Source organism: Polypterus senegalus, chromosome 13 (assembly GCF_016835505.1).
Source record: "Polypterus senegalus isolate Bchr_013 chromosome 13, ASM1683550v1, whole genome shotgun sequence".
NCBI lineage: Eukaryota > Metazoa > Chordata > Cladistia > Polypteriformes > Polypteridae > Polypterus > Polypterus senegalus.
Window position 1 is genome coordinate 98,518,306 of NC_053166.1, and position 22,566 is coordinate 98,540,871.

Genomic DNA, 22,566 nt, shown 5'->3' on the forward strand with positions numbered 1-22,566 from the left:
ATCTAAACATTAGCGTGGAGAACTGCATGCATACTGAAGAGACATGAGCTGCAGATGGAAGTTCCTGTCCCATTTTACTTTAAGGTGCCAAGCAGAGTTGTGTTGCAGTGCAGCAGTCTATTAACCAGTGAAAGCGCTGTGAAGAAGTTATCTGTTGTTAACCAACGAAAGCGCTCTGAAGAAGTTATCTGTTGTTACGGTTCTGCCTTTGTCCAGTATGATAGCGGTCACGAGACATTGTATCTTTGATTGCCAGTACAACAAATAGTTCTGAGCAGACATCAACCACAGCACCAACTGTGGTCATCACTGCCCTTGAGAAATGAATAGAGATAAACATCATCAACTCAGAGGGAGAGGCATGTTAGTTGTATCATGTTAACGTCATTGACATAATAAAACTGAATAATAAAAAAAATGGTAATAACTAACATAGCTTACTGGTATGAAGAGTTTTTTAGCAAGTCCACCTTACAAACAGTTTATTAATTAATTCAAACAGTTACAACTACAAGGTAGAGATCACACAGAATCCAGAGTCCCACAAACCTCTCAGTTGGATCGAATTCTTAATAATAAATGTAGCTTGTCATCCCAGCTAAGCGCTGCGGCACCATCACCCGCTTTGGCAGTCTTAATCGAACAATCAGAACTTGATAGAATCCTACAAAGGCTTGATGAACTCCAGTCTGAAGCAGAAAAGCAAGAAAAATCAGAACAACCTACCACGAACACAGGGGCCCACTTGCAGAGGTACAGACATGATCTGGTGGACATGCTCATACAGAATCAAGCTGAAATTCAGAAGGCAGTCATTGAAAGTCAGAAGGCAGTTGCTGAAATTGCTAAAATGTTAGCCCAACAAAGAGATAAGCAAAATTAATCTCCTGCACCGCATGATGAAGTACCTTTATTTGCAGGTGACCCATTGGCTTATGCAGACTTTATCAGGGCCTTTGATCACGCCGTAGGTGAGGTGTTAAATGACCTTGTCACACATGTGTGATTGGGAGGCAGCTAGAGGGCCTGAATAATAGTAGTACCACATCAGACCAGGGGGTGGCGAGCTGCACTTATCATCTCTCTCAGTTCTTTGCAACCCATCCATGAGAAATCTGGCGCCATTGAAGATGTCACTTCTGGGGGTCGGGGGCTATTGATGATGTCACTTCCATTCCCGATGACATCACATCCAGATGGCCTTTAAAGCTGCCATCTTGCCTCCATACCTTCAGTTCTGTTCTGGACTCTAACCTGTGATCATATCTCAACCATTATCCATTTTGCAGCCAAGGCATATTATACTGTATTGGTGGCTGCCTCAAACCTTTGTAATGTCTCTTTGTCGTTTTTGTGACAACCCAAGATAAATTGGTCCAGTACACTAGAGGTCGTCCTCAAGAAATGGTCTAAAGCATTGAAATGGCCTCAAATAAAGTAGAATGATGGAACGACCCTGAGAGACTATGCAACCTGTATGAACGCCATGACCAATGCTGGGAGCAGTAATTAATTAATTGAATTAAGAGGAAAACAAAACTCCTGTTTTAAAAAGAAGACCTCCTCAAAAGAAACAATTCTCAGGGGCAATTATGATTCTAAAACGTCAACTGAAGGTCCACCTCACCCGGGGCAGTTAGAGATCCATTCCCATCAATATGATGCAAGGTTTTTGGCTCCTAATGCAGAATCTTGTAACAGAGGTCCATTTCTCTCAGTTACTGGTAATAATATAGTTTCCCATAAATTCTGAGGCTCCATCTGCTTCTCATCAGATAAGTAAACATCCTGCTTTGTTGATGTTTTTGGAAGACTTGAAGAACTGGGATAGATATTTAACTCCTATTTCTCCCAAGGCTCTGCATTTAGGCTGACACATTTTCATAATGCTGTAACAATTGCCAATTTAAACAGCTGCTCCTTTTCATCTTGAATGTCTTAAGCTTTGACAAGGGTAGGAATATTCCATGAACAGTTTGAGTTACAATAGATAAATACATAGTTCTGACCTACATGACCTAAAATATATATAAGCAAAGTTGACATTTGGTAAGCTACTTTAAGAAAGTTGTAATACAAGATAATAATGTGTATTCTATGAAATTAAACATACCAATAAAAAGTATGAATCTCTTAAGACAGTAAACTTCAGTTGTATTTAAAAAATAATTACTCTTTTGTGGATTTGCATCGATCTTCAGCTCTCTCTGAATCGGTTCGCAGCTGAGTGTGAAGCGGCTGGGATGGGAATCAGCACCTCCAAAACCGAGACTATGGTCGTCAGCCGGAAAAGAGTGGAGTGCCCTCTCAGGGTTGGAGGCGAGATCCTGCCCCAAGTGGAGGAGTTCATGTATCTCGGGGTCTTGTTCACGAGTGAGGGAAGTATGGAGCGTGAGATCAACAGGCGGATCGGTGCAGCATCCGCGGTGATGTGGGCTCTGCATCGGTCTGTCGTGGTGAAAAAGGAGCTGAGAAGTAAGGCAAAGCTCTCAGTTTACCAGTCAATCTACGTTCCTACCCTCACCTATGGTCATGAGCTATGGGTAGTGACCGAAAGAACGAGATTGCGAATACATGCGGCTAAAATGAGTTTCCTCCGCAGGGTGTCTGGGCTTTCCCTTAAAGATAGGGTGAGAAGCTCAGTCATCCGGGAGGGGCTCAAAGTAGAGCCACTGCTCCTCCGCATCGAGAGGAGTCAGATGAGGTGGCTCGGGCATCTGATCAGGAAGCCTCCTGGACGCCTCCCTGGTGAGTTGTTCCGGGCACGTCCAACTAGGAGGAGGCCTCGGGGAAGACCCAGTACATGCTGGAGGGACTATGCCTTACTGGAAATTGGAGGCATTTGAATTGAAATGGGAGATCAGAGGGTATAACGGGGATGCAAGGAATACATTGAGTGTGGAGAAACTCTAGAGACAGCGTGTGTATTAACTTGTGGATTTTTCTGTGAGTATTCGGTGGCAGTTTGACGAAGTTGCTTCCGCAAGACCGCGTTAGCTGTGGAGCTCAGCTCGGAGTTCATTCTTTTCCTACCTTGTCAATTGTGTAATGCGTTTTTTGAACAGGTTTGATTCATGTAAGTGATCACTCGTACTGCGTTCAGTCAGTTCACGTGAGCTGCTCTCTTGTGTGATGTTGCGATGTCCACGGCTTTATTTAATGTTAGCTAAGACCCGGCACTTAAAAGTTTCCCTCTACAGCAATTTTAACTCCATTACAAAGTGATCCAAAGTCTTGTTTATACCTCGTGTCTTCTCATTAAACTTGTATCTCGCGAATAAAGTATTTGTCGAAGGCATGACAAAGGGCAGTGGGAGCATGTCTATAAACTTAATTTAAACTTACGGTTTACACCGTGCTTTGTTTCCGCAGTAGCTGCACTTATAAATATGCTTGTATGCGTTTTTTCTTCAGCGCTCTTTGGAGCTCTTCCTTGTTTTCTACGTACTGCGTTCACAGTCAGTTCACGTGATTACGTAGGAGGCGTGATGCTGCGACATGCAACTCCGTCCCCCCACGGCCATCAAGCTGCAGTCCATTACAGTATATGGATAAAAATAGGTTCCAGATATGACCATTACGCGTAGAATTTCAAAATGAAACTTGCCCGACTTTTGTAAGTAAGCTGTAAGGAATAAATCTGCCAAATTTCAGCCTTCTACCTACAGTACATGGGAAGTTGGAGAATTAGTGATGAGTGAGTGAGTGAGTGAGTGAGTGAGTGAGTGAGTGAGTGAGTGAGTGAGTGAGTGAGGGCTTTGCCTTTTATTAGTATAGATAAAACTTTAACTTCATTTAAATAATCTATATTGTTAATAATTAAACATGCGAGGACATGGTGCCACAGCGCTAGTGAGGAGCTGGAGCTCCGTTCAGATTGTTCCCGTCTCACACTGTATTCTTGCAAGGGGCTGGCGTGACAAGGGAGGGATAGATGGATGGAATAATTAAACGTGTACTACAAAGATATTTCCATGTTTCTTAAAAGTTTTGAAGAATCAGCATTCTAAGCTTACAGATGGCTTAATATCTATTACAGAGCTGATTGTGTGGCGATTGGCTACTTGGAGAAAGAAAAGGAAGGATAGGAATTGGAGGTTAGTATGTGTGAAAGATACAGTAGTTTTGCAATAAATTATTTCATCGAAGATTGTGTATGCCGCAGCAAGCATCTTGCGTGAGGCAGAAACAATCACTGCGCCATCGTGTTCCCATGTTTAATAACATGTTTTAACTCCTTTCATCATGAAAATTATATCAAGTATACATCTCAGTATTTTAATTATTCAGAGAGCTGTAATATCACAAATGTAATGGATTCTGTGTCTTGTCAGTGGAAAAGAAAGCCCGTTTAAGAAGCATGTAGTGATGCACACACATAGCGCACATAGAAGATTAAATACAAAACAAAGCATTTAACGTGCTACTTTAGTTACGATGGGATTTGAGAAACTAGTAAGTTAAACAATTTTAAGATGAAGTTTGTGATGTTCTACTTTACTGACAAAATAAACTACGTCATTAAATTGGAAATTTAGAGATTAAAGTTTACATTTTGTGCTTTTTTCCCCACTGTGTGCCTATTTTTTTTTTCTGTACCCTAATAAGCTTTCATATGACACTCGTAGACGGTGGGCTATTTATATTGATTTGCATATTCAAAGAGGCATAATTCTGGGAGTTACCGGTGGCATCTGCTTCCTCACTGCTACTAGTCATTATGAGATTGTCACAATAAATAAATAAATATGATAAATTATGTAAATAAATTTCGTACCTACTCTTGGCTGAATGGTGTGATAATGGTACCAAAAAAAATCAAACAAAAACAGCCTTTGATTTATACCAGCTCCATATCTTCCAGGTTATTCAGGAACTGAGAAAAAAGCATTTGTCAATGGCTTTTATAGGTAATGTAAATACCTATTTTTGCTGCTGCTTCTTGAACTCAAGCTGACCTTTGATGCAGTTGACCTAAATTGGTAAATATTCTGCTCTCACCTCTCTGAGGTGGTTATACTTACAGATTTTTTTGGCCTAAGCATTCAGGTTTGAGTTAGCATCACATCAAGGACAAAATACTTCTGCATATGTCCTGCTGCATTAAAATCAAATCACCATACACTTGGAAAAAGAGGTTGTCCTGGATAACCATGTATCCTAGAGGTAACATGTAGATGGCATGTACATCCGCACGTAACACCGACCCTTGGTAGGTACCGGGGGAAAGCCGGCAGAAAATTAATTTGTCACCAACCATAGTTCACTGCATATGATGAAAGAGGCAAGAATACCTTCGGGCGTAGCACATTCTGCATAATTCCAGAGGTACTTTGGGAGGGTGTTAAGGGTCAAATGCATCAAAGGTCAGCTCGAGTTCAAGAAACAGCAGCAAAAATAGATTTTCCAAATTAAAAAATAAGGATGTGATCACAAAGATGTGTTTTATGGGATTTACACTCATATAAATAGTTGCCTTTTATTTTAATTTCTGATTAGTATTTTTATTATCATTGTTTTACTTTTTGTTATGCATCGGTTACCTTTATTTTCATTTTTGTGCTCTATGTGAATAAAAGTGGAGAATTATTTTTTTTTTGCTTTAAAAGAGAATTCTACAAATGAAGCAACAAAACTACTAGTTAGACACTTATTGGTTTACTGTATCTAATACAATACTTTACTCAACTTACAAAAAGTGTTACCCCACCCTGGTATATTAAACCTCCTCAACCACAGGAACCCAGACACACCAGAGCATCACAGCTGCTGATCTGTTCAGTCATGGGACTGAATCACAGCACTTTATTACATTCACACATTATCAGCTTGAATTTGTGCATCTCTTATTGATATTGTAACTTGGATAAAGGTCATCAGCTCAGCCTGGGAAAGAGCTTGTTATTATCCCAGCTCATCCATCTCAACTTGGCTCATTATCGCTAACACCTTCTAAACCTGTATTCAACCTTGGGGTGATGTTCGATGACTACCTGTACTTAAGGGACCATGTTGCAGTGGTCTCTTGATGTTTCAGATTCACTGCATACAATATCCTCAAGATCAAACCGTATCTGACAAAGCAGGGAGCACAAATCCTGGTCCAGTCTTTGGTCATGTCATGTCTTGCCTGCTGCAACTTTCTGCTGGCAGAAGTACTGGCATGTGTCACCAAGCTTCTGCAGATGATTCAAAATGCAGCAGAACATCTGGTTTTCAAGATCACTAATGTACATTGGCTTCCTATAGCGGCACACATTAGGATCAAATACTTGATGCTTGCCTACAGAGTAGTCAATAGGTTAGTGGCTTTATTTATAGAGACACTTGAAATGCCCTTGTCTCCGTCTCAACCACTCAGGTCTGCTAATGAATGGCATCTAGTGATAATACCCCCGTGTGGCACCAAATTTCAGTCCATAATCTCCAAGGTTTTGGAACAAGCTGCCCGCCTCCATTTGAAATGCTGACTCCCTCAATGTGCTGAAGAAGTGTTTGAAGACTCTTATGGTGAATTTCTGTCTAGCTGTTAGGTTTTGTAACCTAGGAATTGCAACTAGACAATTTTTTGTTCCAAGCTCTTCACCTGTGGTGATCAGTTTTGCAACCTTGTCCCATATCACTGATGTTTGATCAAGTTGACCTCTGGATATCTGCTAAACAATTAAATGTAATTGTAAATTGATTAACATAAAAAGATCCTGATAATGTACACTCGCCAACCACTTTATTAGGTACACCTGCCTAGTACAAGGGTTGGACCCCCTTTTGCCTTCAGAAGTGCCATAATTCTTTGTGGCATAGATTCATTAAGGTCCTGACAACATTACTCTATGATTTAGGCCCATATTAACATTATAGCATTGAGCCATTGCTGCAAATTTTTCAGATCCCAAAGGTGCTCTACTAGATTAAAATCTAGTGAATGTGTGTTTCTGACAGGGGTCACTAGCTCCCTAACTGGAATAAGTTCTTTTGTAATTGCGGCATTTTAAGTAACCGGAAACTATATAAATATGATGTTAAAAAGGGATATCCCTCTCATAGTGATACGGCGGTAAAAATCACATAAGAGAAAATAACTTAGCTTTCTTTACTGATGATTTACTGCAGCGTTTTCCAAACTGGGAGGCGCGCCTACCTAGGGAGGCGTGGACTAGTCTAAGGGGAGGCGTGAATATTAGCCAGGATTGACAAAAAAAAGTACACGTGCAGCTAATACAATACGTAACATATAGGTACATATTAACTACTATGCTGCGGATGCTACCCTTACCCCGTAGCAAACAGTACGGTTCAGAAATACATCAGCACCGTAGGCCGTAGGGCGGTTGCGTATTACTGCGTAAATATTCAGACGCGTTGTCGGACTTCTCACTTTCTTACCTACGATATCCACTCATTGCAAGGATAAACCACCAGCGGTATGACACGTAACTTGGCCGACCAGTAACTCTCCAAAAATCGAGACAATATCGACTTCAGTTTAGCTAAGCAGTGTTAGATTGTGTTTCTTATTTTATTTTGACGTACCTAATTACTCACTGATCACAATAGTAAGTAATTTAATTAAGTTTAATTTTTTTAAGAACAATAAATTAATTATCCTAATATTTTTAGAGAAATGGATAAGTTCTTGACTGGTTATAAGAAAAAATCCTCTAATAATGAAGAATCTGATGTTGGCACAAGTAGTAGGAATCAGGAAGGAAGAACTCCCAAGACAAGAAAATACGATTCGTCTTATTTATCGTTCGGATTTACAAGTGTTATTACTGATAATGTGGAAAAACCAATGTGTTTGTTTTGTTCGAAAGTTTTGGCTGCTGATAGTATGAGACTCGGAAAATTAAAACGCCACATTGAAACTATGCATTCTCAATACGTTGGCAAGTCCCAAGAATTTTTTCAAAGAAAATTGGATGAGTTCACTAAACAAAAGCAAACGTTCAAAAAAATAGTTCATATTCCATCAAATGCGTTACTAGCATCGTACTTAGTATCTTACAGAATCGCGAAGTGTAAAAAACCACACACAATAGGAGAAACATTAGTTTTGCCAGCAGCTATTGATATGGTCAAAACAATGTTTGGCGAATCATATGCACAACAGTTGAGACAAATACCGCTTGCTGATAACACTGTTGGCAGAAGAATCAATGATATATCTGACGATCTTTGCAATCAATTAGTTTCTCAGATGCGCACTTCAAAATTCGCCTTACAAGTAGATGAAGCAACCGATGTAGCTAAAGACGCACATTTAATTGCATATGTTCGATATGTTGAAGAGAATAATATAATTGAAGATATATTATTTTGCAAACCCATTCCTGGCAAAGCCACATCCAGTGAAATTTTTAATATAATCGACAATTTTTTTTGATGAGAATGGCATATTGTGGAATAATTGCATTGGGCTTTGTACAGACGGTGCACAGTCAATGTCAGGACACAAAACTGGCCTTCAAGCACTAATTAAAAGGAAAACACCCGATGTTCTCTGGACGCACTGCATGCTCCACAGAGCAGCTCTCGTATAAAAAAATATGAGTGAGGAACTTAACTACATTTTTACAAAAGTAACGAAAGTTGTAAACTACATAAAAAACAGTCCATTAAAAGTTAGGTTATTTGCAAAGCTGTGTGAAGATATGGAAGCTGCTTACACCTCACTTTTGTATTATTGTGAAGTGCGCTGGCTATCTCGTGCAAAAGTGATTCAGAGGGTACTTGAACTCAAAGAAGAAATTGCAATTTTTCTCGAAGAAAATCATAATGACGATGCAAATATGTTTAGGGATGATAATTTTATTATTAAACTTACCTATTTGGTGGAAGTTTTTGGAAAATTAAGTGTTTTGAATAAATCAATGCAAGGGCCACAAATGCATTTATTGATTCAAAAAGATAAAGTGAAAGCATTCATTAAAAAAATGGAGATATGGACAAATTTAAGACAAATTTGGAAAAAAATAGGTTTGACATGTTTCCACTTTTAAATTTATGCGCCCAAGTTAATATAGAAACAAACAAAAATCTATTTGTTGAACACTTGGATGGTTTGTTAATTCATTTTTCGAATTATTTTGATGATCTTGATTTTACAAAATATGCGTGGATACAGAATCCATTTATCGACGAAGAAGATGACGAATTTGAATTAACAAGTATTGAGAAAGAAAATTTGATTGAACTATCTTGTGATACTTCTTTAAAACAAAAATTTCAGAATGTATCTCTGATTCAATTTTGGCTAGATATTAAGAGTGAATATAATATTTTGTCAAATAAAGCTTTAAAAGTATTGCTGCCGTTCGCAACATCTTATTTATGAAACAGGATTTTCTGCATTAGCTGCAATAAAATCGAAATATCGTGCTCGTTTGGTTGTAGAAAAGGAGCTTCGTGTAGCTATTTCATCAATGACACCGAGATTTGATAAACTTTGCGCTAATAGGCAAGCACATCCATCTCATTAAGCGACAATAATAAAATATTGTTATTCGTTTTTTCTTGTGTATAAGAGTTTATCTTAATAAATTTTTTAATACTAAAAATTTTTGTGTTTGTAGTATTTTATAAAATGGAAGAGAGACGCCATATGATCAAATATTTTTAAGGGAGCCGTGATAAAATAAAGTTTGGAAACCACTGATTTACTGTATGCAGCATTACAGACGGGAAGCCTATAGCAAGACAATACCAAGGTGGGATCTTGATCTATACAGTCTGACATTTTTCATCACTGCGCTGGAAAGCTTTTCAGGACTGATGACGATATCACCCATCCGTCCATCAGCTTCAAAGTGTTTGGCTGTTGTCCAAGTCTTTTTATACTGTCTTCTCCACATGCAGGTCCTTACTTAGGTTCCAAAGAAGCAAAGGAGATCATTCCATTTCATCTCTAACTTACAGAAATAGCACAATGCCCATTTTCATAGTTGTACCTTCTCTCTTCAAATACTTGCCTAGCAGTTCTAAATGCTGAGAGCCCCTGTGTGCTAACTTGTGTACATGTGAGTGGATTTATAAAATAATTATTGTGCAGAACACAGTGACATTAAACTTATATTCTTATTACAATGTGGAGACAATTTCAGTGCAGTGAACTCATTGTCAGATCCAAGAAACCAGTTTGAGATAATTTTAGCTTTGTAATGTGTTGCATTATCCTTATAAATTGGAAAAAGCCATCAGAAGATGAGTACACTGAGGTCTTAAAACAATGGACATACCCAGCAGCAATACTCGGGTAGGCTGTGGCATTTAAACAGTGCTTAATTGGTACTAAGCAGCCCATAAGTTTGCCAAAAAAATATCCCCCACCTCATTACACCACCACCATCTGCCCGAACCATTGATACAAGGTAGGATGGATCTATGCTTTCGTGTTGTTGACGCCAAGTTTCGAACCTACCATCCGAATGCCGCAGCAGAATTCAAGACTCATTCGAACAGGCAACATTCTCCAATCTTCTATTGACCAATTTTGGTGAGGCCATGTGAATTGTAGCCTAAGTTGTCTGTTCTTAGCTGTCAGGAGTGGTACCCAGTGTGGTCTCCTACTGCTATAGTTCATCTGCTTCAAGGTTTAACTAGTTCTGCTTTCTGAGATGCTCTTTTGCATATGTCAGTTTTAACGCGTTATTATTTGAGTTACTGTTGCCTTTCTATCAGCTCAAACCAATCTGGCCATTCTCCTCTGACCCCTGGATTCAACAAGGCATATTAGCCCAGAGAACTGCCCCTCACTGGATATTTTCCCTTTTCTATGACCATTCTCTGTAAACGCTAATGATGGTTGTATGTAAAAATCCCAGTAGAGGAGTAGTTTCGGAAATACTCAGACCAGGGGCCTCATGTATAATACTGTGCGTAGAACTCGCACTATAACATGGCGTAAGCACAAAAGCCAAAATGTGCTTACGCACAGAAAAATCCAGATGCAGGAATCTGTGCGTACTCCAACTTCCATGTTCTTCTGCTACATAAAGTCACAAAGTTCAGGAGCTTACTGTAACGGTGTTTTCATTCATTTCGCTAAATGTAATTATTTTAATACAGAATAGTAACCCAAAATCCTGGGGCCTCATGTATAACGCTGTGCGTAGAACTCGCACTATAACATGGCGTAAGCACAAAAGCCGAAATGTGCTTACGCACAGAAAAATCCAGATGCAGGAATCTGTGCGTACTCCAACTTCCACGTTCTTCTGCTACATAAATACCGATCAGCGTGAAAACTAACGCTTGTGCACGCGCTTTATGGAACGCTCCAACTCCTCCCAGAACTACGCCTATTTGAATATGCAAATGAATATAAATCGCCAATAAGATCAGCCTTCTGTGAAAAGACAATGGGAAAAGCACGGGGGAAAATATAAGAATTTCAGCGAATACTAAGTGGAGGCAAAGGAAAAACACACTATTTGTTCAAATAAACCGTGGTATAATCAACAAAAGGAAGTTGATCGAGTGACATATCGTGTTGGAGAAACTTGAAAGCTCACGTTTACAAAATCGCACAGTGCCAGAAATAAAAAAGAAGTCACATATCAAAGTCGCAGTGAAAAGGCGAGTTGTAGCCCACTGTCTGAGTGTCATATGAAAGCTCATTAGGGTATAGAGAAAAAAAAGGCACACAGTGGGGAAAAAGCACGAAATGTAAACTTCAATCTTGACATTTCCACTTTAATCACATAGTTTATTTTGTCATTAAGGTAGAACATCATAAACTTCATTTTAAAATCGTTTAATTAACCAGTTTCTCAAATCACATCGAAATTAAAGTAGCACGTTAAATGCTTTGTTTTGTATTTGATCTTGTATGTGCTCTATGTGTGTGAATTACTACTTGCTTCTTAAACCGGCTCTCTCCCTCCAACTGGACACAGAATCCATTACATTCGTGATATTACAGTTCTCTGAATAACTAAAATACTGAGATGTATACGTGATATCATTTTCATGATGATAGGAGTTAAAGCTCGTTATTAAACATGAGTTTCACGGCGCATTGATTGTGTGCGACCTTCAATGAAATAATTTATTGCAGCAGTACTCAGGGGCGGCTCTAGGCTTGTGGTGGCACTGGGCAGAGGAAGAATCGGTGGCTCCTTCGCCCGCCAATTTCAGAAAGGTAGTTTATGCACGGTGGCTGGCCACGCCCGTTGCAGACACTGCATAGCAGCCTCCTGCTCATGACACAAGCATTTAACTTTTGCCGAAATTTGTTGCTGCGTTTTCAGCTGTGTTGTTATTTTCTCTTTCTGTTTTATATTCAATATGTATTGGCGTAGCTGCCAATGCAGTCCTTGCTTTTCTTTCCCCAAATACCCAGTCAGAATTGGGGAGCGCCGATTCTTCAAAACGTTTAAGGAACATTGAAATATCTTCGTAGTACCTGTTTAATTATTATATCCTTCACGACACTCCCAGTGAAGAATATAGATTATTTAAATGAAGTTAAAGTTTTATCTGTATAATATAATAAACATATTTTGCTGCATTTCATCTTAAAAATGATATCATCATCATATGTAAATACGCGCTTTATAAAGTGTCTCAGGTTGTGCGATATTATAACTGTAGTGCAAGTTTACAGTGGGGTGATTGCACTTATAAGTACAAACTGTTCTACAAGGAGCAATTGATTGAGTGCGTTTATAGTTCTTGGGAGGAAACTGTTTCTGAACCGCGAGGTCCGTACAAGAAAGGCTTTGACCGCGAGGTCCGTACAAGAAAGGCTTTGAAGCTGTTTACCAATAATTCTATTTCCGATCAGCTGCTGCTGTGATTCACACTCAGATACAGTGATATAAATACTACGAGTGGTGCAGTGAGAGTAATATGGAAAAAGATGATCCGCTGTGGCAACTCCTAACGGGAGCAGTTGAAAGAAGAAGGTGCAGTGAGAGTAACAAAGCTAAAGCAGTTATGGTATTTGGAATACTATGGCTATTCCCTGGACCATTATATTGTTACAAGTTAATTACAATCAGATGCATTACACTAATAAACAATATGCAGTTAGTTTCAGTGTATTTATAAAGCCGCGTCAGGAAAATAAGGTGTAACCACACAGGAACAGTAGCACTGCTTTGACGCTGGGTGCCGCCAGTCTGCAAAACCGAGCGGAGAACTTGCGTACAACAAGGTATGAGGTACCGTGGAAAAGTGCGTGGCTTTACGCCAAGTGTAGGTTTTATACATCACGATTTGAACGTGGAAAAGTTCTTACGCAACATTTCTGTGCGTATGCATCATTTATACATGAGGCCCCAGGTCATCATGACAATGTCTACATGGCTAAATGCATTACGTTGTTGCAATGTGATTGGCTGATTAGATGTTTGTGTTTACAAGCAGTTGAACAAGTGTACCTAATAAAATGGCCAGCAAGTGTTAAGTCTACATTTGAGATGTGATAAGAGGAAGAGGATAGAGGATAGAGTAGAGGAAACCCAAAACTCTTATCAGCAGTATTCCTGGAGAAAATAAACTTTTGGAAGTGTATACAATTTGTCAATAAAAGAAAAATCACAGGCAAACTCATACACAGTCACAGTTCTGGAGATCTTGCCTAACTTGCTGCCCACTCCTTCCTGGCACCATTTAAAAGTGCACTGCAGAAAACCATTCAAGAGCAGATAAAATAATGACAAAATAATTTTGCAGTACAGGAGGAGATGAAAAATCAAACTCTAAAAATGTTTGTAAAGTGTGAACACACATTTTTTTAAGACCCATCTTTTTCAGCAAAAGAAAGGCATAAATTCATTTACAGCATGTAGGAGATTAGTCAGTTTTGACTCTTGACAGTTCAACTTGATTACTGCTTTTTCTATGAAAGCCAGCCATCGGATTGTGCTAATGGCCTCACTTGTCACTGCCCTTGGGTGAATATACATGATCATCATTAAAAGCTATGGAAATTCTCTGGGCAGATAAAAGGGGTGCAGCAAGACAGTCAAAAGGTCCACATCTTTCATGCACAGTTTTACTATAATCACTACTGTTTTACAGCATTGTTTATTTATATAATGGCAGACACCTTCGCCATGTGACTTACCAGTAATGGTTGAGTCTCTGTCCAAACAAATTGTAGTATCATATCCATCAATTGTCAAGTAGTCATCTGAATCATTTCCATTTAGCCAGGTCTCTATAAATGCCAAAATGCATGTATCTCTGTAACTCATCTGAAATCATGTGCACACTTTATTGCAGAGTGATAGAACATTTCCCATTATAACAGTCAGTGAATTTTTGGGGTGGGGTGGGGGTCGAAGGCTGCACAGTTTTTTCAGTCTTTTTTGAATACTACCTCTTTTTGTAATTGTGTACTCATACAAACCTTTACTTTCAATATTATTTTTTATGTCTGTCCTTGAAACAATTTCGTTTATAACTAGACATTGAGGAAGGTTGCATTTTGTACATTAGATTGTCATATCTGTTTACCTGCCTTATGTAGTGGTGTCCCAAAAAGGTTTATTCTTTATTTTTCTTGTTGTTATTGCTTCTCTCTTGTGTTTCATGCCTGGAATAAACTAAGCACATGCATACATTTTCCTTTAAGTAAAGTTTGAAAAGTGCAAGTACAGCATAACAATCAAATCAAATTACAAATCAAGCATAGCCTCAAGTCTTTCATCAAATATATAGTTCACTATAAAGTCAAAACTTTGCTCAGAATCTAACTCAAGGTTTGTGGGTAATGATGCGTGACAGTGTGTAAAGAAGACCTGTTACATATGCATTTATTTGTTGCCATTTACACACAGCTGTGACATGTAGTACAAAAGACCAATCATTGACAACTATATATCATTATAGTGCCCTGAATCTAGGCTATTCAATACTAATAAGCCTTTAATTGCATGTGGCTTGATGTAGGAAGGATATTTCATGAAAGCAGACTAACTCAGCAGTGACACATTGCCCACCTTGGACTATACGGTGCAAATCACATATTTTAATAATGAAAGAAAGCAGACAATATGGAAACTTGCTGCAAGTTACTCAAATTGCAATGAGTGCACCGACGCTTCCCATTCAACCTGATGAAGCTTGAGAGGTGCTGCAAAGAGGAATGGGCGAAACTGGCCAAGGATAGGTGTGCCAAGCTTGTGGCATCATATTCATAAAGACTTCAGGCTGTAATTGCTGCCAAAGGTGCATCGACAAAGTATTGAGCAAAGTCTGTGAATACTTATTTACATGTGATTTCCCAGTTTTTTATTTTTAATAAATTTACAAAAACCTCAAATAAACTTTTTTCACGTTGTCATTTTGGGGTGTTATGTGTAGAATTCTGAGGGAAAAAATGAATTTAATCCATTTTGGAATAAGGCTGTAACATAACAAAATGTGGAAAAAGTGATGTGCTGTGAATACTTTCCAGATACACTATATGGTTGTACCAATGGACCATCCTCTTTATAATCAATCTCACACAGATAAACATCAGAACAGAAAAGGAAAAGGGTAGAAAAATACACCTACTTACAGACAGAATATGAATACAATAGCACATACATATACTGTATATACTGTACATACATAATTCACTGCAGTGGGCTGGTACCCTGCCCAGGGTTTTGTTCCTGCCTTGCACCCAGTGATGGCTGAGATTGGCTCCAGCAGACCCCCGTGACCCTGGTTAGGATATAGCGAGTTGGGAAATGACTGACTGATACAGTATATAATTCAAACATACATCCCATACACATTCCCGAGTCCCTTTTTGACCAGAGTACTTGTTCTATGTTTTTCACGATCCAAACCATCTGGGTATTTCATAACTAAATCCAGAGTACTGGTAAAATGCAACAATTGGCACACGTAACCTCAAAGATATAATTTATTTGAAAGAAGACACCTTTGGGAATGTAAAATGTCCTGTTGGATGGTGAACCTTCAGTCCATTTTGAGGTCCAGAGCAGGTTTTTCATTTAGAATATCTCTGTAGTTTTCTCCATCTACTGAGGTGCCGCAAACCTACAAGCTCCAAACACTTATATGCTAATTCTAAATCTTAACACATGACTCATAAGTCCCATGTACTGTATAGATCCAAAATACATTAATGTGGCATCCAAATGTTGTATTGAGGATCAGCTTTCCAGAACAATAATATTACCTACCAGTAACGGCACACTGCATGATAACGTGCAGTGAATACACTTGACTTTAGCATTCATAGTTTTCATACTGTTTCTTTGTGCGTTTAGCATTTGTTTGCTCAGAGGTTGATGTACTTGCTGTTTCCTGAGCAGCTCCACCCTAGCAGCCCGCTTCTTCTCTTCTTTCGTCGGCATCTTTTCACGTTTAAACTAATTAAGTCAGTGTTTGTGTTGCAATTACGATTTCTTTAACTTTTCATTTAAGTTGGCACTTAAGTCTTCAATCTGCCTCAAGAATGATTTAAGATATGAAGAGGTTGGGAAGTGACGCCGAACGTTTGTAAGGTATAAGAACGGCACCCGTATGCATGCGCCAGAAGGCCGTCCTGCTGGCCACTGCTGAGAGTTGATTCTACAATAAAATAAAATAAAAATAAAAAGAGGAATAACCTTGGAGGTCAGTCATCAACCCGAAAATGGACAGTAGTCGTCAAGTAGTATATGTGTACCAAATTTCAGGTCAATAGTTCAAATGGTTTGCAAGCTACAGGTAAAAACAGCCACGGTAGTGTATTATACATAAAGATATGTCCTGCCAGCAGCAAAACTCATGCATAAATGTTTAAGCATAGTGCTGGCTGAGAAGACTAGAACTGATGGTCTTCCAAGTGCTGAAACATTTTTGACGTGTTCCTGAAGAGTTAATCCTATTTTCTATAATTTTAATTTTTACAGAATTTAATTTTCCCTTTGCAGTGGAAAATGAGACATTAAGGTAGTAGCCTTTTGAAAGCTGAAAGAAAAAAATCATAATGAACTCATTGCTGCTTGATTAGTGAAAATTATTTCCAGCAAGGCTGTAAATGAATACATAGAATTTGACCAAAGAAAGTATAGGAACCTCTTGATACTTTTTATAGGCTGGGTGTTAATACACTTTAACTTTATGAACAGAAACAGATCTGGATAATGTACCACTCTGATCTGAACTATACTCTCTCTTTTAAATTAAAAATTTATGTGGTTTTTAAATTAAAGTTCGGATTTGTTCAAATGTTCCCCTCTGTTCAGAGGGAGAGACAGCATGCGAGCGCGTCCTGCTGCTGTGGTATGGGGGGCTAACTTGTGTGTGTGCTACAGAGAGAGATAGCACGAGCGAGCCTGCTCGTGTAGCTGAGCAGGGAGCCTGGGTGTTTTGTGTCAGCATTCTATGGTGTAATTAACTATATTTGTGCTTAATCTCTACATATATTTACATATTTACATACATTTTGTACAGTCTGGAACGGATTAATTGTATTTATATACAATCCTATGGGGGAAATTGCTTCGGTTCACGACCAACACGGTTTACAACCAGAGTTTTGGAACGAATTATGGTCGTGAACCGAGGTTCCACTGTATTGATCATCCAAAAACCTTAATTTCACCTGGGAGTTCTGTCGAGTTTTTGAACTCTGCTGATGCCAAATGTACTTCAAATGGAGCTCGATGAATAATGATTCAACATGCGCACTGATTAATGAAATGTGGAATGCAGTTTGAAGCATTGAGCAGACATGTGCACTAGTTAGTGAATCATTGCATGTGGTTTGAAACACCGATCAGACATGCCCAGTGGTACTGATACACGATTTGAAGCACTGAATAAACGTGGTCACTGGGATTGAATCGTGAAGCACGGTTTGAAGCACTGACCAGACATTCGGACTGGGATTGAATCGTGAAGCTCAATTTGAAGGACCGAGCAGACATGCACACTGGTTGATGAAGTGTGGAACGCAGTTCAAAACGCCAAGCAGACATGCATAGTCGTTAATGAAGCATGGCACAAGGTTTGAGACACCAAGCAAACATGCACACTGGTTAATGAACTGTCTAGTGCAGTTCAAAATGACAAGCGCACTAGTTAATTAATTAAAGGGACACTTTTTAATCAGAATATAGCAACAAGTCAATGAAATGACTGGGATATTGATCTGGTCAGTTAAGTAGCAGAGGTAGCTGCTTTGCTGTTAATGAGATTAACAACTGGTGCACTACAGGGGCAACAATGAGACGACCCCCAAAACAGGAATGGTTTAACAGGTGGAGGCCACTGCCATTTTTGCCACCTCATTTTTTCTGACTGTTTTTTCACTAGTTTTGCATTTGGCTATGGTCAGTGTCACTACTGATAGCATGAAGTGATACCTGGACCCTACAGAGTTTGTACAGGTAGTCCATGGATCATGTACATCAATACAAAGGCTTGTTATGTCTCCCAGCACAGTCTCAAGGGCATGAAGGAGATTCCAGGAGACAAGCAGTTACTCTAGGAGAGCTAGACAAGGCCGTAGAAGGTCCTTAACCCATCAGCAGGACTGGTATCTGCTCCTTTGGGCAAGGAGGAACAGGATGAGCACTGCCAGAGCCCTACAAAATAACCTCCAGCAGGCCACTGGTGTGAATGTCTCTGACCAATCAAGAAGGAACAGAATTCATGAGGGTGACCTGAGGGCCTAAAGTCCTCTAGTGGGCCCTGTGCTTACTGCCCTGCACCATGGAGTTTGATTGGCATTTGCCATAGAATACCAGAGTTGGCCGGTCCACCACTGGTGCCCTGTACATTTTACAGATGAGAGCAGGTTCATCCTTAGCACATGTGACAGACGTGAAAGGGTCTGGAGAAGCCATGAAGAATGTTATGCTGCCTGTAACATCATTCAGTATGACCGGTTTGGTATTGGGTCAGTGATGGTCTGGGGAGGCATATCCATAGATGGACACACAGACCTCTACAGGCAAGACAATGGCACCTGGACTGCCATTAGGTATCAGATGAAATCAGTGGACTCATTGTCAAACCCTGTTCTGGTGCAGTGGGTCTTGGCTTCCTCCTGGTGCACGACAATGCCCGGCCTCATGTGGCAAGAGTATGCACGCAATTCCTGGAGGATGAAAGACTTGATCCCATTGACTGGCCCCAATGCTTGCTTAACCTAAATCCAATAGAACATCTCTGGGACATTATGTTTCAGTCAATCTGACACCACCAGGTTGCACCTCACACTGTCCAGGACTGCAGTGATGCCCTGGTCCAGATCTGGGAGGAGATCCCCCAGGACACCATATGTTGTCTCATTAGGAGCATGCCCCGAAGTTCTTAGGTATGCATACAAGCACGCGGGGGCCATACAGACTAATGAGTATGATTTTGAGTTGCTGCAATGAAAATGCAGCAAACTGGTCCGGACTGCCACATCATTTTTTCACTTTGATTTTCAGAGCGTCTTTGAATTCAGCCCTCTTTAGGCTGATCATTTTCATTTCCATCAAACCATGTGGTATCCTTTTGTTCTTAACACATTACCCAGTTCATATCAGTATAGATTTCCAGCAGGATTTGTTTTCCTCATTGAGACCTGATGTGTTCACTGATGCTGTTCACTCACAATCCCTATGTAACTTGACAAATCTTGAATAGTTTTGCAAAGGATGAGGAAGAAATTGCAGTGCCCAGATGCGCAAAGCTGCTAGAGAGACCTGTCCACACCGAGTCAAGGCTGTCATGGCTGACAAAGATGCTACTACTCAATACTGACTTGAAGGGGGTGAATACTTATTCAATCAATTACTGTGTGTTTTATATTTTTAATTAATTTATTGCACTTTGCAGAGATCTGTTTTCACTTTTTCTGTTGCTCAATGATAAAATAGCAAAATTAAATCCAGTTATTCAATGTTGTATAACAATAAAATGTTAAAACGTACAAGGGGTTGAATACTTTTCATAATCACTGCACATTACTTGCCATTTTATCATATTTGTATTACAAATTATATGGTTGTTTGTGAATCTTTTTCTAAGTTAGGTGAATGCAAATATTCTTCATTGATTTGCACTATGCACTGTTATAATCCTCGTTTAAATTAGAATTTTTCAATTAAAGAGTCATTTATTTTTTGACCCATTACATATGGTTTAGTTTGTTAAAAAAAAAAAAAACGTCCTTGAAACAAATTCAACAAAATCATCCTCTGCTAATAACAGAATGTGTTACTAAGAAACCCATGACAGTAAGGCAATATTTGGAGATTACAATAACATCAGAGTTACCAGAATCAAGCAAAAACAGCAAATCACTAAGGCAGACAAAAAAACAGCACATTGCCTATAGTGTGACTATATGAATCTTCTATAAACCCAATATTATAGATTTTTTTTGATCTTGAGAGATTTAACAACTAAGGAAAAAGAGTGTCTGCATATGCAAGCTTAAGGATAGACAAATTGAACTATACCAAAAAGTAGCTAGATAAACATTTACTATTTTCATAATTACATATCATAAACAGTGGCCAGACGCAATCAATTTTCACGTAGTTTGCCAGCATCAATCATGGGACAACATTGGTAGTAAGAGAAGAATGGTCAAAGGAACAAGATTTGTGTATTAATATTTGAGCTCCTCTAATTCTATTGGTAAATTCTGAGTAAACTATGTTCAATCCATACTCTTACTTGTACAGACTTCACTGGACTATTATAATCAACGTTTGAATAAGGTGACAAAAGAGAGTACTTACAGTACCACACTATCTACTGCTGCTGCTGTTACTATAATTTTTTATTTGTCTGCCAATCAGAAGCATATTCAGTCTTTGGAGCACCTTTTCTTAAAGGATATTATTTTCTTTACAGATAATTGAGAGACACAGAGTGTGTGGAGGCCTGCTTGTACCTTGGATTACAAAATGTTGCTCTCCATGTGTTGTGTGGATTTGGTGTGCCTATAAAGATGTTTGTTTCAAAAATTTGTTTTCAGAAATATGAGTGTTTTGTCTTTCCCTTATCTACTAAAAGGCGGAGGAGTTTTATTGTGGAAAGATAAAGCTATACATTAGAGAACAATTTTTTGTTAGTCCCACGCAAACTACTGTAAGCAAAAACATCCCAAACAGCTGTAGTGTTTGATATGTAAAATAATACTCATAAGGTCAATAGGCAGTACTCTTTGCCGAAATATGACCTTAGCTTTATTTAATACAGGAATCAGCGGTGCCAGGAACTAATCTGACTAATCAGATGCAATGCAAAAATGTCCTTGGATAGAAACTCAAATGATCAAAGTGTATTTATTCATGTGTATTAATGCATGTGTCAACACTCCTTCATACTGGGTCAATTCGATTTAACAATTAACTTCAAAGCATCACTTGGGACTATGGCATGAAACCAGAGCTTTAAAAAAAAAAAAAAAGAATAATCCACGGGCATCCAAGCACTTTGTGATGGAAGCAACATCAATAAGTCAATCATCTTGCCACCCTCCAGATTCTATATGAAAATTAAGTTCCACGTAAACATAATCAATCAGGATTTTTTTTTTTTCCTCAACTTCAATCTATTAAAGCTGTCATGACTTGTCTTAAATTTGAACTTAAAAGAAATCCATTTAAAACTAATTTATTTATGACAAAAAGTACAATTAGAGGAATAATCAGTATTTATTTATAAAGCTTTGCAAAGTAACACATATAATAACAAAACCCACAGATTATTTATTTATTTGGGTACAAGAGTGGCAAAGTAAGACACACATCATATGACTTAAAAAATATAAGAAATGTCCAATAATGTTTCTGCTCTTAAAAGAGGATCATAAGGGGAAAACATTTTTGTATGTATCCTTTAGCATATATTGGAATTAAACACATATATCCTACTTTGAAATGTGCCTTTCTGACAAGTACACTATATGGTCAAAGGTTTGTAGACAATTAATCATCACACTTATATGAGCTATTTGAATATTCCATTTCAAAACCAAGCACATTAATATGGAGTTGCTTATGACCTCCTATGTGGTTTCTACAAACTTAAGTATCTCTCGGACCATTAGTGGCAATTCAGCCAAAAGAGTATTCATGAGGTCAGGTACTGATGTTGGGCAAGAATATGGGGCACACAACTGGTGTTACATTTAAACCCAAATGAATTCAATATGGTTGCGGTCAGGGCTCTGTGCAGGCAATTCAAGTTCCTTCACATTAAAGCTTTGTTCACAGACGTAAAGTCATGCTGGAAGAGAAAATGACCTTCACCACTTCTCCTGGCATCTGCCAAAACCAGATTTATGATCAGATTACCAGATAATGAAATGTGATTCACCACTTCAGACGACAAATTTCTACTGATCCAGAGTGTAACAGGGGGATACTTTTATGCTACTTCAGTTGACGATTGGCCCTGCACACACTGCAATAAGGCTTGTCTTCAGTTGCTGAGAAAGTAAATCCATTTTGTGAAGCTCCTGCCACACATTTCTTAGGGTGACGTTATTTCCAGAAGCAGTTTGGAACTCTATTGTGAGTAATGCAGTAGAGGATGGATGATTTTTATGTGCTGTGTCCTTCAGCACTTGACACCCCCAGTCTATTCATTTGCATGGTT

General features: G+C 38.8%; 1 protein-coding gene across 1 annotated transcript in view; it reads right to left on the minus strand.

Annotated features, from left to right (window-relative positions):
- Nucleotides 1-522: 522 nt before the first annotated feature.
- Nucleotides 523-22,566, minus strand: part of tpk2 (thiamin pyrophosphokinase 2) — a 132,952-nt gene continuing 110,908 nt past the window's right edge. Inside the window, exons 7-8 of the mRNA XM_039774188.1 lie at nt 14,467-14,555; nt 523-689 (exon numbers count right to left, since the gene is read on the minus strand). Coding sequence (XP_039630122.1) covers nt 14,472-14,555 — 84 coding nt within the window. The 3' untranslated portion in view covers nt 523-689; nt 14,467-14,471. The remainder of the gene's footprint in view (nt 690-14,466; nt 14,556-22,566) is intronic.